Source organism: Aplysia californica, unplaced genomic scaffold (genome assembly GCF_000002075.1).
Source record: "Aplysia californica isolate F4 #8 unplaced genomic scaffold, AplCal3.0 scaffold00810, whole genome shotgun sequence".
Taxonomy (NCBI): Eukaryota; Metazoa; Mollusca; class Gastropoda; order Aplysiida; family Aplysiidae; genus Aplysia; species Aplysia californica.
The window spans coordinates 245474-262224 of record NW_004798080.1 but is presented as its reverse complement, the minus strand read 5'-3'; the positions used below and the strand labels follow the sequence as shown (position 1 = coordinate 262224).

Below are 16751 nucleotides of genomic sequence, written 5' to 3'. Positions count from 1 at the left end.
TCCATGTTGTGCCTTTTATGTCTCTTCCTTCAGAGATGTTTTTAAAATCTGTTTTATACATTTTTGCACGCATGAGATTTTTGCAAGCTAAACACATGTTCTGTGTTCAATCCTGCCCCCCCTCTTAAATCTGTGTACATTTGTATGTAGGGATTTTGAGGGTTGAGCCTACTGCTACGCTGGGTACCTTAAGAGGGAAGAACCATAAAGAGGCAAGGTGGGACTCGCCAGACATTCACGAGTGGGCTTTGCATCATCCGACAAGAAAAGTCTCTGCTACTGTCGCTCTGTCGTCTCATGGTTCAGGCTCACGGCAGCAGCCTACAACATCCTCTCCTAGGAGAAGTGATTCACCATGCCTCCAGACCCCACCCATCAAACAGTTTCTGTTCACGCCTCCCGTAACGTACCGGCGCGTTAAGTCATCATCGACCAGGTCAGACACAGACTGCAGTGATGACTCCGCCAGCGTTAAGTCAGCCGGTGAAGACTTTTGTCCTCTCTATCCACCCATTCCTCTCTCTCTTTCAGTGTCTCCTTCTCAAATACTAACGGATGACTACTAGAAATAGACTTAACAGTCTCCTAACTTGATCATTTTTCTCTATATTCAGAAGGGGATTCTCACACTTTTTCTGGACTTCAGCTTTGTCTAAGACTCTTCAAGTTTTGTTCAGTGTTAATTGTGAATCTAAGTTTTGCTTAAGTCAGCTCGTGTCATGAAAGCTGTGGCATTTGCAAGATTTGCTGTCCCAACCCTGCTCTCTACTCTCATTGTAATGTGGTATCTGCCCACAACTCTCACCTGTAAAGAAACAGGTTTGAGATTTCTTACTATTGTGTCAGTTTTTAATCGGAGCCACAACAAACTTGAAGCATTTTTGTAAAAGGGTCTGTCATGTTTTTGTTATCTATCAGCTAGTAATTGTCTAAAGTTAGCTTGATAGACGAAGTAACATGGCTGTTAGTAGTGTTGTATTAGGTCAAATTTTTTAAATGTTGTTATAGAATACAGAAGTTCATTGTTAGAAGCCTGTTACATTTCTTGTCTCCTGGTTTGCAAACTTGTGCACCTTTTCAGTTCTTTTTCTCTTTCTTCTCTTTTGGAGAAATTACAGTAAAAGTCTAATTTATAGCAAATCAAAAGCAACTCTTGTGTTATGAAATACATTCTTCTTCAAGTTGAAAAATATTTAAAGCAACATGTGCTTTTTTTTAGTGGAAGTGTTGTTCTCTAAAATCTGGTCTCTTTGTTTCCTTTCATTTTGTTTTGTAAAATGTTTCTGATCTTCTTTCTCAGATAATTTCCAACATCTTCTGACAATGCTCAAGCTATTGTTTGATTTAATTTCCCATCATATCTGAAAAATGGGTTGAGGTGATTGAATCATATCCTGTCTTATTTTTTTCAAAAACTCCTGTTCAAGCTTTTCTGTCTTTACATTTCTATATTCTCTTTGTTTTTGAGAACTTTATGTTGAGCAAAACGTCAATTCATCAAGTCTTTATGTAATGCTTAACACAAAAACAGAATTCTGTTGTCTTTCTGCTTTTGTTTTAAATCATATTTCAGTCTGACAATGTTTTTTAAAATCAATTTACCATCATAACACTGTTACTCAATGTCTTGAAAACTCTCCACACCTTGTTCAATTTAAGTCAGATTTGCAGGATGGGGGGTTGGGGGGGGGGGGGGGGGGAGGCTATAAGTGGATCTTTGATGTGGCCTTTCCCATTCATACTCCCTGCTAGTTGTCAATGTTTTCTCTTTGTTAATATTGATACCAAAATTTATTTTCTTGTTCCAAAATTCTTGAAGCACTTGAAAGGGTGTTTGGAGCGTCTAAAAGCTGAAGGAGCAGATATAGGCCCTATGTTATTCATCAAATGGAGTAAGAAAGTACTGATGCAGGTCCTAGTACTAAACCCATTGACTAATAGAGAGAGGGGGAGTCATTTCTTCTACTGTCTCTAATTATCTGTCTGAGGAAGCCTAAGACCAATAAATAGTTATTTTGTCCCGAATTAATTTGATATATTACCTGAAACATTTGTGTTAGATGTCTGGCAGGTCAAATTTTAGACTGTTCCTGAATTTCATTTTGTCCTTTTTCGTTCCTTTGTTGTTATTACTTTCAAAATTTTCCTCTTTCTTGACCTGTCTTACTTTTATGTACGCAAACGTGTTTCTTTGTATTCTTTATCCAATTTCCTTTAGCTTGTCTTGCAACATTATCATGCTTTAATAGTTCTTGGATTCTGAACTAAGCAGTTAGCGACAATACTATAGCTATTTTCTCTCTCAAGAAAAGAGACAAGGAGGGCCTAAAGTGTTAAGATAAGAAATTTTTTTTTTTTTCATCAATTGTGTTATTGTTTTGTCAGAAAACGAACACAGAGAAACAGTGTTTTCATGTAAGCTCTCTTGCCTTCTCTCTTCATCTTTTGCATCTTGCAGATAAGCATACACAACACAATTTCATTCTTAAAAAGATATGTACACACACACAAACACCCACAAACCCATAACACACACCCACATACACACACACACACACACACACACACACACACACACACACACACAGACAAACACACATACACTCACATGTAGATGCCAAAAATACAACTTATGGGGACTTGTACACTCATACTGCACGCTCTCTTTATCTTCTGTATTTTTTTCTCCATTCCTCCGTATACTTACTAGTGTTTTTATTTTCTCTTTTTTTCCCCTGTCTCTCTGTTACTCTGTCCCTCGGTCTGACTTTATTATCTCTTTCTGTAATGGATTCCGTCTTCACGTTTAGTTTACCCCTCTTTCTGTTTAGGTGATGAGATACATCCGATTAAGCTCACCTCCTCCCATAAGTCTGACGTAACTACAGGTCACTCCTCTGAGAGTCAAGAGACTCTCTATGACCAGCTCAATGTCTTGCCGGCCACTTATTCCAAACTGAGTAATTCAGACACAAAGCTTGACTCCACTTTTGCTGACAACCCTAAGTACAAAACTACTGTAAACAAAGGAACTTCTGGCGAAAGTCATTTAGAGGAGTTTCGTAAGCAAGCTACACGCTATAACAGCATGAAAAAAAGGGTGCAGAGCGAGGAAGCAGAGACTGCCGTATCTCCATATGCCAATATTTCTCAGACGAGAAGAAAGTCTATACAAACCCAAGATGAATTAATTCCCCACTGGCACCAGACCCTGCACAAGAAGTCTGAAGTAGAAGCCCGGACAAAAGAGAACAGTGTTGAAGGTGGTGTGAATGATGACAGTGTGGATAAGCAGTTCAGTGAGTCTTCTTCTACAGAACAGTTATTCCAGCCTGTCGATCTGAATCGTGATAAAAAGATGCTTGGGTTGGTACAAAAACTTCAACAGCAACGCAGCCCTCTTCATTCAAGAGGGAATTCCACATCATCAGCAGAATCTATTTCTGCCTGTGTCCAAGCGGTGAAGGCACAACAACTACTGCAAAGTCGTCAATGCCCTCAGGCCTCATCAGCTGACTCTGTGTATAGTCTGAATAGTGAATTAGCTGGCTCAGCAGAGTCACATCAGGCGTTAAGTAGAAGTAGCTCTGATGTCCCACAACAGAATTGGAAAGAATCGGTCACTAGTCTCATGTCAAGATCTAATGCTGCCATTCCCAAGAGCAACACTTTCCCCCGAGAAGGTATACAACAGCACTCTCAGTTCCATAAGTCTTCACCTGCCTTAGAGCCAGATGCTTTTTGTATTCCCAGCCCTTTTGCTGTGTGTTTGTACCATCTTTTTTGCCAGAGCTAATGAAGCTAACTATAGTTGTTTCTTTTAGAACATTCTATTTCTTAGAAGTTTAAAGCGTGTATTTACATATATTGTAGTCTGTAAACCGCTGTAACAGTTTGCTCGTAGAGCTAGAAATAAACTCTCTATAACAGTATTACCTCTTCTGTATTAAGAAAATTGATAAGGATTAGAAGACTGCTAGATTAGATCTTGTCTTCTCATGCTGTGAAGTAAATGCCACTTTCTTTACAATTTGATTTTGAAGATACACGCGTATTACCATGCAAATGTCAGATCACCAACCAGCATCTATTCTGTTGTATTGAAGTATGACCCAGTTCCTCAATGAAAATTTTTTTTTTAAGTCAACATTTCTGTTTTACTCTGCCAATGATACATAGAAGTGTGACATTTTCTTATGTGGATGATATTGGTGTTATTCCATCCTCCTCATATATGTTCAAACCTACGTAATGAAGTGGTTCTGTATAAGCTTTTTCTGTTTTCGTTTTTTAAAATTGGGATTCTCCAATGCTTTTGCCCATCTCACCCCTACCCCCTGCCCATGTATTTGTGGTGTGCTTTATTTCTACTTCATGTGCTCCATTTGCACCCTCATTTTTGCTTTGTGAAGGAAATGTCAAGGAATATTTAGGCATCTCAAGACAATAACAGTAATTTAAATGTTTTTTTGTCCTGTAATCTTTTTTTGAAAGCTTACCAACGCTCCCCCCCCCCCTTTCTTCACCTTCGACCCCAAAACCACCCAAGCCATTTTTGAGTATTGAGTCAAGAATGTACACAATATAGTGAGTTTTTGTTTTGTGGATTTGTACACTGTATGGTGAACCACTGTCTTTTTGAGCACTTCTATAACAAATGTAGTATAAATGCACGAGTTCTTGACTTTGACACATGTCTCCAGGACTCAGGGAATATGATCTACTGTATGTGCTTATGGAATCGTGTCAGGGAAAGCTGGTCCTAACTGATCACTTATTTTCTTCCCTATTCTCTGCACCCACTTCTGTACCACTGTACCAGAAATAAATTGCAGGGGAAAGTAAGAAATATTGTTATTTTGCTGTATAACACATTCACACTGTGAGCTCATATCAAATTAGTAGGCTCATTTCTTTGAGCTTCAGTGACAGTGAACAAACAAGTTCAAGAAGGTTTGTGGTTTTATTTTGAAAATTTCTCTTTGGCTCTGTACGGGAAATTACTGTCTAATATGTGTCCTGTCAACGTGTTTTGACACATTGTTGGTCTATGAACATTATTTCGATTTCAGGAGGAAAAAAGAGGAGAAGACTGCCAGCTGTCCATCCAGACAATGCTGGAGAGAAAAGTGTTGACAGGGAAAGCACAACAAAGATGGCCAAGCAGAAGGCGATGGATGAAAAGACAAAGCTTGTCTCTGCTCAGAGACGGAGCTCATACTCTCATGCTTTGGAGAACCAAAAGGTTTCGGTGATCCTCCCTCCAGGTAATGATAACTGGACTGACTTGCATGCGCCTGTGGCAGAAAGCCAGTCTAGCCTGAATGTTGATTCTGATGAGGAGAAAATAGATAGCTCAGAGCCTGAGGTTGATTCTCTGACCTCTTCCTTTCGCTCTGGCTCTTCTGTTGCAACTGCTAACCTTGACACCAGTTCTGCTGATACTAAAAGCATGAGTGGCATTAGTGTGCACAGTGAGGAAAGGAATTCAGGTCAACAACCTTCATATTCTGATGAAGGAAATAGAGTTAACAGCATTAATCAAGTCGAACACCCGAACAGTTTGTCGAGCATTCACCGTCAACAGATGCTAGACTCCAGTCACCATGGCAATGGTGTCGTTTGTGATCCAGCAGAGCCCAAGAGCAGCGCAGACAGTTTTGAAGAAGTGTACAACTCCAATGTGAGCCGCCTCATGGAAATGATGACCGGAGCTCCTCTCGAGGCATCAAGCTTAGAGGCAGACACCACGGGCCCTGGCTCCAAACACAAGCGAGAGTTGCCAAGAACACCGAAAAATGGTAAGAGTAAAGAGTTGTTACTTCAGAAATCTTTGTCACTGTCTGAAGAAGTAGCTGCTAGTGAAGAACTTCTTAAGTCTGAAAGAGACTCTGAGAAAGGTTTCAATGATGATGATAGGCTTAGTTTTAATGCTCTTGCAGAGAGTTCAAGTAAATATGAAGCCCAGTCCGCCGGAAAGGAGAAATATGAGAAACGATCTCTTCCTGTGGTCACTTCATCTACCTCACAGTTGAACCATAAACAGCCTGTTCCAGTTAAATCAAGCCTGCCTGTCCAGCCAAGGTCGGAGCACGGAGAAGGGGACCAATGTGACTTAGACATACAGGAAATTAAAGACCAAGTCTTACCTGTGAGCCCCCAGCATCAACAAGTGAAGGGTCAGATGGAAGAAATGATTGAAAGAACAGATCATGGAGAGGCAGGCTCTTCCAAAGTCAAGCCAGCGCCCAAGTACACCCTGCCACAGCAAGTGAAAGAACAAAAAGAAGAGCTGTCCAGAACTTCAGAGCACGCAGTCCCAGACTCCCTCAAAGTTTCTCTGTGCCGCTCAGGTTCCAGCGTGTCCGATTCATTAAGCATTATCACTGAAGTGTCTGAGCCCTGTGGTGAAGCTGAGTGTCTGCCAGACCAGCAGGATTCTGACAGTGACGACACATTGTATGAGGGCAGTCTTGATAGCCTCAGTGATGAGGATGAATACTATTGCAAAGACTTTAAAGCTCCCTCTGATGGTGACATTTTGGCGGATATGACATCTCAAAGTTTAGGTCATGGGTCGGACTCAGAGAAGGAGCTAGAGTCCTCTGTGGCTTCCCGAGAGACGACTGAATCTGGAAGAGACATCAACTCCGTGGAGGAGCTGTTCAGACTGACTGAGGATGAGCAGCATAATAGAAATTCAGACATATTGTCTAGTCACAAGAGTGACAAAACTGATATCAAATCAAAACTGAGTACTAAGTCTGTTACTTTTGCTGTTGACGAGTGTGATGAGAGCCTGTCGGATAGCAGTAGAGTGGATGTTGAAGAAATGTTGGAAGATGATGAAGAAGGTGGTGAGGGTGGTGCCGAAATTAATTGCCCCTCTGTGGGTATTGACTTAGGTATCCCACAGCACGGCCAAGAGAAGCCAACTCTGCTGTCCTTAGCCGGTGGTGAATCGTACAGCCAGCCACAGTCACTTCCTGTTGCCTCTGTGGATTTGGATGGCTCTGCACCTTTCCAGCGGGGCCACATTGGTGTTGGGGGTGATGGTGTTACCACTAATACTAACTCAGCTTTAACAGGGGGACAGCAGCCCCAGAATCAGATTTCCCTGTCTGATTTGGGGCCCAGCAGTGAGGGTAGGATTGACCACCTACTTATTTTATTTATTTTTTTTTGCACCTCAGCTTGAGATCCTTTTTGACATATGCTGGGAACAAGGCTCTCTCTCTTGCTTTTTACCACACTAATACATCAAACACATGGCAGTGCATGCCTCTGTCTCTTATAAGATTATATTTTCAGTCTGTCTTGAAACACTCCTTTACAATTACTACAAGCAAACTGTTATGTTCGTATCTTGTTTCTGCTAATGCGTATACACTTTTTCCTGGAGGTTGAAAAGACTGCTGAATTAAGAACCTGATTCCGGGCAATGCATACCCCTGCTTTTGACAGGCTCAAATTGCTAACAGATGAATATTCACCTTAATTCACTGAAATGTGGGAGAGTTCCAAAAGTTGAAGAGGTTGTAAAAAGTTATGACAGATGAGGTCTTATTGTTGATTTTTTTTAAGTATAAAAGATGAGCAAAATGAATTAAAGAGGCAAAGTGGATGCAAGTTAGTTAGCTATTAGAGGCTAAATTTCATAAGGATCGCATGGAACTGTCATATTGTAACCCCAACAAATTATTTGCAACAATTTACTGCCATCTTTAAATCTACTTCTCAGATTTAATAGTTCCACTGCTAGGTTCTGCTACTTTACTTTCCTTCCGTATTTCCTTCTGTCTGTCATACATTTTTCCCAACATCAAGTGATTGTTATCATGCTGATGCTCTTCTCTTTCACTCAGTGGGTGGTTGGTGGGTGCTCCTTCTTTCCTATCAAGCATCTATTGTCTTTACCTCTCCTCCTCCTTTTTTGTGTTTGTAACACCTCTAATCTTCGGCACTTATATAACTTAATTGTGAACCAAGTGCCATAAAATGCCTACTAAAAACCTTTTTACTCAAACAAGCAAGCAAATTTCTCAGTACTACTTTGTTACTGTTCTGACGGAGGGTTTTTGTTTTTCTTTTGCATGATGATGAGAATGCACAGGGTTCACTTGGTATATTTTCCTGCATGTGATTAAAAAATTATAGATGCAAAAACTGGAACTTGTTTCTTTAAAATTATCATCTTGAGAAATATATTGTGATTAAATATAAGGGTTTGAAAACAGTTGTTTTGTAATGTTGCGGAGTACGACATAACTGACTGAAACTTTTGCCAAAGGTTTTGTTTTCTCCTATAATGTTCATTTGATATCCTCTCACTCATGAGGTTTTGCTCTTCTTGGTGCGCTGGTAATGTGCATCCTCATGATGTGCAGTTTACTTGTTATAACATGGACATGGCATGTATAATGACTTTGAAGTTTGGGCCTTCTCAACTAATAACAGATGCTAATTTTGTTCTACCGATTTAAAAAATTCCGCAAAGAAGTGTCTTTATTGCCTCTCTAAGCAGAGCAGAAAATTTTATATCAAACAAGTTTGCTTGTTCCAGAATTATTGTGGTTGAGTGTTTTGTTGTTGTTGTTGTTGTTGTTGTTGTTGTTGTTGTTGTTTGTTTTGGGGTTGTTTTTTTTGGGGGGGAGGGGTTGGATTTTTAAAATTAATTATTTTCCAGTATTGTATTCCCCTCAGACTTTCTTTACATCTAAAATTACCTGTTATCTTTTTGATCTTAGGTTCTTAAGGACTTTGATACTGTGAGTTTATGACCGACAATGGGATGATAATTTGTGAACAAAGTATAGATATTATGTTGTCAACAAATTTATGTCTTCACTACAATTCTAACAAGTAATTTAACACTTTTTTATGTAACAGACTTGGTGTCATTGTACATATGATATTATCTAGACATGAAGTGTTGTTAACTTCAGTGTATATGTCATAGTTTTGTGTTGTTTACTCTCACTGTCCTGTATTCCTAAATGTGATGGTTTTCAGAAATGTTATTGTTTTTCACTTGTGGAATACTGTAGAGCTGTGTCAAATTTTGAAAAATTGCATGTTCCTTACTCGATCTGAACGTACATTCCTGTGCAGTGGGACATGTTTTTCAACCTCCATATTCGTATGCTATATTTGTCATCATTTTATTCCTCCTTTTTATTTTATTTCTGTCTTTCCTTGCTGGTTTTGATTTTTCCTTTGTTGGTGCTGCTCAAAGTACCACTTTATTCCTTTTTCTTATTTTGTTACCACTGTCTCTCTCAGAGGAGCACCTTCAGATGGCCTGAGGGATATTTATAGTCTTCTATCTTGCCGACAGGGGACACATTGTGGGTGGTTGGCGGGTGCTCTGGTGTGGTTTGCTCCTACTTTTCTATAAAAAATCTATCGTCTCTATCTCCCCTCCTACTTTTTTGTGTTTGTTACTCTCTTGTAACACCTCTAATCTTCGGCACTTATATGACCATATTGTGTTGCAAGTGTCGTAAAACTCTTACTAAAACTAAAACTAAGGGACACATCTCCCTGCTGGTGGGGTATGGCCTTTGTACAACTTCGTCTGTGATGTATGAGTTTTTATTTCTTGTCAGTAACCCTGTCGACGAGTTGCTGTATGTTTTTAAAAAATCAATTACTCTGTCCGTTATGTTTTAAAGAGATATATGTTTTTAAAAAATCAATTACTCTGTCCGTTATGTTTTAAAGAGATGATGAAAAGGGGAAAACACAATTTTTATTTCATGTTCAAAAGATTGTGTAAAGAATACATTTTCTCTGGGACTGGAGTTGTAATTGAAGATGGAAGGTGGGTGGTTGGCGGGTGCTCTGGTGTGGTTTGCTTCTTCTTTCCTTTCAAACATCTATCGTCATTGTCTCCCCTCCTTCTTTTTTGTGTTTGTTACTCGCTTGTAACACCACTAATCTTCGGCACTTATATGACCTTATTGTGTTGCAAGTGTCGTAAAACACTTACTAAAACAAACGAAGATGGAAGCTCTTTTTTAAATTGAGTAGGTTCAAGTCGGCCTCTTTTTGACACTTCATTATTAATTTATTGTTGGTTGCTTTTTTTCCACATCCCTTTTTCTGTCATGAACTTGAATGCTTGCACAACTTATGTTTAGTCTACCATCAATCAGATATTATGAATAGCTATGTTACCTGAGTTTGAGATAGGTGTTTGAAACGAAAGCAAAGCAGAATGCCGAGTACACATGAAAAGGTCTGTTTAAATTCATCTCCCCGAACTTTCCGATGTGTCACAAGGGTTGCTTTTTTTCTATTACTCCTTGTGTATAGTTAGGTTGACCTTCACAAGATTTTTTTTTTGGTCTTGAAGTTGGTGTTCTTTGAGTACTTGTCTTTTTGTGGGGATGTAATTTGTCATTTCCAGACAGCCCAAGTTGGCCCTTACAGCCAGGGTAGAAGAAACCTGCCTCCTGATGTTGTGTTGCAGAGGACCAAAACATTTAATGTCCCATTGGTCTTCTTACTTTTGGGCTCTGTTCTAAATGTCTGAAGTATGCTAAAGTCTAGCTTTGAAAAAATTATTCTATAAATGTTAGCCATATGATGGTATCAGTCTACTAATTGACCATTGGACTTAATATTTCACCTAATCATTTCAAAATGAAACTGTTTTTGTATTCATGGATTCACATTCTAGAATAAATTTCACCTTGATAGTGTTTTTTCTTAAGCCTATTCTCCTTTCATAAGTTTCAAATATTTGATTTTTGGCCTTTTGCAGTTATGGAAGAGTATAAAGGTTTATGGCTCACTACATAAATCTAATGGAAATATTGTAATATTAGTTTTATCTGCTTTTGGAACATATTGAAACAACAACAAAAATCTGCTCATGTACTCAGTAATTCTTTGTCTTAATTATCAGTAAGACTGAGCCAGTAGAATCCTTGAAAATACTCTTGACATTTTGCTTCACTCCTTTGTTAACCACAGCTTTGCCCTTGCCCATTGCTTTCGTAATATTTCATCATATGCCACTTTGGTTTTTATGCCCATTGCATCTTGTCTGTGTTTCCTTCAATGAATTTAAGTATATATTTTGTCCTTTTCATGTAAGTTTGGAAATCTTAAAAAAAAAAAAACACTTGAAAATTGAAATACATTTTCTGAACATTCAATTACACCTTTTCAATTAAAGAAAAATAGACTATTTTGTTTTATTAAGATAAGATAAATAATTTTGTATTTTTTATAGAATAGTAAATCTACTTTGATATATATGGTAACACTGAAATTGAATTTTTAAAATGTCCTATTGGTTCCAATTGAAAGCACAGTGCTTAAAGTTAAATTTTACAGTTTTTTGTAGATATAAATTGGTACAACTAAAGAGAGTAAAGGTATCAAGTCTCATAGATTTGTGAAATGCTGATCTTTTTTTATATGCATTGATGAAAAGTATTTTTTCCTTGCTGAACGCTGCTACCCTTTTTCTGGTTTATCTGAAGTTTTTGTTTCAATTTGTTATGGATGTCAGAATCGACAAGAGACAGTGATAGCGGAGTAACCAGCAGCCATACAAGCCGCACCAACACACCTGAACAAAGACAGTCCTTAGCACCCCAACACGCAAAATCTCAACCAAGTCGGCTGCCCTTGCCGTCGATTTCCGTGACAAACTCTGGAGAAGAGGTGAGTGTTGCATTTCTTTTTTTTAGAAATGAAGTTATTTAAAATTGGATCTGTATTTCTAATGGAGTTGTTAAGTATTGTGCTTTTTTGTACCAAGTGTTTGTTGGATTTTCTTTCCCATGTTTCAGGCTGCTTTTTCTTGGCTACAAATTATCTTTGTAAACGTTAACATCTCTTCTCTGTAAGTTGTATCAGAACCTTTGACGTTTTGACCAGACTACTCTTATTACATTTAGGCATTTTTTACCTACACGTGAAGCTTTGAGCTTGGGCTTTTCCATAGACAAGCATATATGCAGGTGCACACTGTACACAGAGTTGATCAATGAGTAAGCTGTCATGAGAATGTGGGAAGTTGGTTGAAATCGCCAGTAGTACTGGTCGGTCCTACTGCTTTCCTTTTCTTCTGTTGTTTATCATGACTGTCTACCTTACTTTTTCTCCCCATTATATTGATTCCAAGTGTTTCTCTTCACTCAAACTAAACTGGGATTAAGAAATATCTCCAACACGTTAGAGTCAGTTTTGGATCTTCGCAAGAGTGACGAAATTTCAGAAAAAGAGAAAAAGTCTTCCTCCGTCCAAGGACCCTTGCTTTGTCTTTTATTGGATGGTAAAATAAGGATGTCAACACTAAACACAGGAGAGGATAATGTATTCTTTTCACATCTTTGTGTGGAAGATTGTGACATACAGTGGGACAGATAATGGTAAGCTTCTTCCTTCGGCAACCTACAGTGGTGTATTTGTAAAATTGCCTTTTATGTGATGTCATATATTTTGTGACGTGTTTTGACTTGTGAGTTTATGTATGCTTCTCAAACAATATGTGTCACGACACGGTGTAATCGGGAGCTCGTCAATTTTTGGGCATGGTATCATCTAAAACTGATTGATTTACCTTGCTTCCAATGAAATAAATATCCGTTTATTTTGAACAGAACTCAAGATATTTGCGACTGAAGGAAGTAAAGTCGCCTGGTTTTAGTGTTGAAATGAGTGAGAAAATGGCCACCAAAGTTTGGTTATTCCACTAGCTCATTGAAAATTGAAAAATCTCAAACTTTGCGCTTTCAATCAATGTTTGTCAGTAAAATTCACATGGAAATGTGTTTTTGTATGGACAGAAAAGAGGTTAAACCAAAAAATAAAAATTCAATAAAAATTTCCGGACTGGCAGAAAAATGCCAGTTTCTCCGATTTCGTTATTTTGACGAGCGCCTGATTTCTCCATGCTGCCTCACATATGTCATTGCAACTATCAACGTCACTTGTGGATAAATGGATATGTCTTTTCGTTTATGTTTCAACTACTTTTTACTTGGCCTGATAGTGGGTGGTTGGATGGTACCACTAGAAGGTCCTACTTTTCTTTTCCCTCTGATGTTTCTTTCTGTCTCTCGTGCTGTTTCCCTGCACTAAATGACTGTGAATGTGTTGATGTATTTCTTTGTATTCAAATAACCTTGCCTGATATTGATGACACCACAGGGTTTTGTCTCACTGCTGATAGTGTTATATTTGAGACCGTGTGGTGAAATCAGGCGCTCGTCTAAATAATGAAACTGAAGAAACTGGCATTTTTTCACAGGTATGGCAATTTTAACCGAATTTTCGTTTTTTGGCTCATCACCTTTAATGTCTATTTAAGAATACATTTACGTGTGGATTTTTCTGTAATCTGATAAAATAACCAAACTTTGGCGCCATTTTCTTCCCTATTTTACCTCTGAAAGCAGGCTACTCCCACATCCTTCAATTGCAAATATCTCGACTTGTATTTAAGATAAGAGGTATTTCTTGCATTTAAAGCAAGGCAAATGAACACGCTTTATGTTGAAACCAATAACCCTATGTCCCCCAAAAATGACAAGCGCCTGATTCCACCACGTCCTGACACATATATCAGAGTCATCAACAGTCACTGTAGTATGTCTCAGCTTTGGTACACCCCACAGAGATACCTCCCCGACATTAGAGTCAATTTTGGATCTACATGATTAGTGATTAGATTTCAGAGAAAGAAAAAGAAAATAAGCTTTAATTGATGTAGTAGGCCTATACAGATCTAGGGTCTTCCTTCTCCATACAACTGGGTCAGTTAATGTTAGGGTCACCATGATGTCGTTTGCCATAGATGCTTTCGATTTACTATTTTTATCATGGAAAGGGGGGGGGGGGGTAAGTAGTATTTTTGTAGTCTCATCCCGTTGGTTCCCCTTAATAGCAGCCCTATGTCATGGAAAACAGTGGACATTAAAGTGACATTACCCTCTTTCATTAGCTAATAAGGAAAATAATTGTAGCCTGTTCCTTTCCTGCCCTAGATCTTCTAGCTATTAAAACTATTGCTCAACTGAAGACTTAGTGTTAACTGTTTCATTTAGCTTTGTCAGGACTCAATGGGTTGGGAAGCTGCAAGAGATTGTAAAACGCTTGGAGCCTTTCTTGCAGCAGGGATATGCACCATGTAAATGCATTACCATTATTCATATTATTTTTAAAAAATTGTTACGTATTGTTATATTGATATTATTATAATTATAATTATTATTGTTGTTGTTGTTGCTGTTGGTTTATTTTTGTGTTTTTTTTGTCTATGCGTCTACAGGAATGTTGTGTTCTTTTTAGCCTAGGTTGGCCGTAAGAGGCAGGGTCGGAACAGCAAGCCTCCTAAATGATCTAAATAGTGTCGATTGGTTCATAAAACACCAACAATTACATCATTATTATCAGTATTATCAGTATTATTACTATTATAATGATGATTTCTTCTCAGTCAGGTACATGCCCAGGCAGGGGGCCAACTGCTCCACTTGACTTGTTGTACAGCCAGTAATGCATTGAATTCGAACAGAAGTGTAATTAGTGTTCTTCAGTTTGGAGTGTCAAATGTATTTTGTGTTTTTTTCATGCCAAGCATTCTTTGACTTTGCATCACTTCTCAGAGCTCGGCTGTGACTTGGATAAAAAGCAAGAAAACGAAGAAATCCAAGGCATAAAAATATCTCTCAACCTCCTTATACTGCATGCTGTACACAGTGTAGTTAATTCTGTAATTTAGTGGCTTGCATGTCAGTGATAGTGATCTTAACAAAGAGAAACTGAGGGTTTGAAATGCGGGTGGTTGGTGGGGGCTCTGGTGACGTTTGCTTCTGCATAAGGTCATATGAGCGCGCGGGACACACCTAATATTTTCAGTTGGTAGGAAATTTTGAATTTTGCCCGGGTGGCGGCCGAAGCCTACTCTTATCGATTTTAGACCACCAAGGGATCTTAAACGTGCGCAACTTGCACACGGGCCCTCCGAGATTTTTCGCCCTTGTCCGAGAAGGCTAGGTGTAGATCTTTCCTACCAGAAGATCAGGGGTGTGGCAGAAAGACAGCAGTAAGGAGGAGCCAAGGAGTAACAGTAGAAAGGCTGCAGAAAGAGTCAGGAGCCCAGAGGAGGGGGCAAAGGAGGTGAGGGGGTGGGTGCAGAAAGTGGAAATGAAAGCAGACAACAGAACATTGCTAGAGAGCAGGAAAGAAGGTGAAAGGAGACAATTTTAGAGAAGAAAATTTTTCGGTCGCTACCCGGATTCGAACCCGGGACCTTTTGAATGAGAGGCCAACACCTTAACCTCTAGGCCACGAGAGCCCCCCGCTTTTTGTGTAAGCCCTTTATGTCTATTTAGAGTAATGTGAAAGTGCCAGTAATAGTCATACAGATTTCTTGATATTTGCAGGGAAATGCCATAAATATTTCTCCTTCAAGAATGAAATTTCTCTCTATGTCATTTATATTTGAGACATGTTTCTCCCAGGAGTGTTACTTTGATGAGAGGCTTGCTAATGTGTTTGTGAACCCTTTTATGCTGGTTTGTCGTGTACGCATGGATGGTAGAAAGCCCTTGTCCTCAGCATGTTAAACCAAGCCAGATGAGTAACAATGGTGTAGAGTGTTATTATTTATTGCATGTGTAACTGGTGGACGGGGCACTCTTTTCGTGAGTGTCTACTCCTGCTTCTTGTCAGTGTTGCCTTAAGCGACTTGTTCTTGTCAAAATGGCTGGCCGTGTCATGTCCACTCATGGCACACTACCTCTGAGCTGAACAACAACTTTGCATATGATATGTCCTTTTCTCAGAGAGACGGAGAAGAGGATGATGATATAGATGAACTGTTTAGCCAACACCATCCTAATATGCTAGGCAGCCGCAGTAGCCTTGCAGTAAGTCTCTCGTGGGATTCTTTGGTACTCACACACTAACCGAGGGCATGGTCTCTTCACAAATTATGCTTGAACGCATGGCTTACTCATAGACACAGTATTGTCACTGAGCATTTTCTGCATCTGGAAAAATAGGCAGAAAATGTTGAGTTTCTAACAATATTAACACCCTATGGATTTGCAGTTTTTGGTGCAGCAATGTGTACAACCTGTTTCCACTTCACTTCAGGGCTATTGTGAAATGTTTGTTCATTACGCAACGTGTCGTGTCAAACTTTTTACAATTATAGAAACTAAAAGATGACAACAGGTAGACAAAATGGTTTTTTTTCCGATCCAGTTTTTGTTATTGTTATCAATCCAGTACAAGAAGAAGAAGAAGAAGAAGAAGAAGAGGAAGAGGAAGAGGAAGAGGAGGAAGAGGAAAAGGAAGAAGAAGAAGAAGAAGAAGAAGAAGAAGAAGAAGAAGAAGAAGAAGAGGAAGAGGAAGAGGAAGAGGAAGAGGAAGAAGAAGAAGAAGAAGAAGATTAGGTTTCTGGATATGATAGGTTCACATTATACCTATGACCAGAGAAAGAAATGCATAGACTTAAACCTGAAAGGGTGCAAGGGACATGTTAAAGTAAGGCAGTGGTGATTGAAGATACATGTCACAAATTTCCAGGTCTAGAGATCATACAGTTTTAAGGACACGAGCCTGTGACAATGCTGTCTGTATGTTCATGGTTTTTGGTTGTGGTTCCCTCACCCATATTGCTAAGAATGTCGAAAATTTCAGGTAGGTGGGTTTTTTTGTCTCTTGATGTAACCATTTCGTGGTTATGGTTTGAAAAATATGCTTGAAAATATCCCCCCCCC

The 16751-nt window shown here is 39.0% G+C and overlaps 1 protein-coding gene across 7 annotated transcripts in view; it reads left to right on the top strand.

Annotated features, from left to right (window-relative positions):
- LOC101861240 (synaptotagmin-like protein 5) overlaps positions 1-16751 on the top strand; it is a 99754-nt gene that overhangs the window by 75971 nt on the left and 7032 nt on the right. For 5 of the 7 annotated variants that reach the window (XM_035972718.1, XM_035972713.1, XM_035972717.1 and 2 more), the window contains 3 exons: positions 5073-7145; positions 11525-11679; positions 15810-15893. In XM_035972718.1, the coding sequence (XP_035828611.1) occupies positions 5073-7145; positions 11525-11679; positions 15810-15893 (2312 nt within the window). The remainder of the gene's footprint in view (positions 1-5072; positions 7146-11524; positions 11680-15809; positions 15894-16751) is intronic. The other 2 variants (XM_005109738.3, XM_035972715.1) reach the window with 2 other exon arrangements.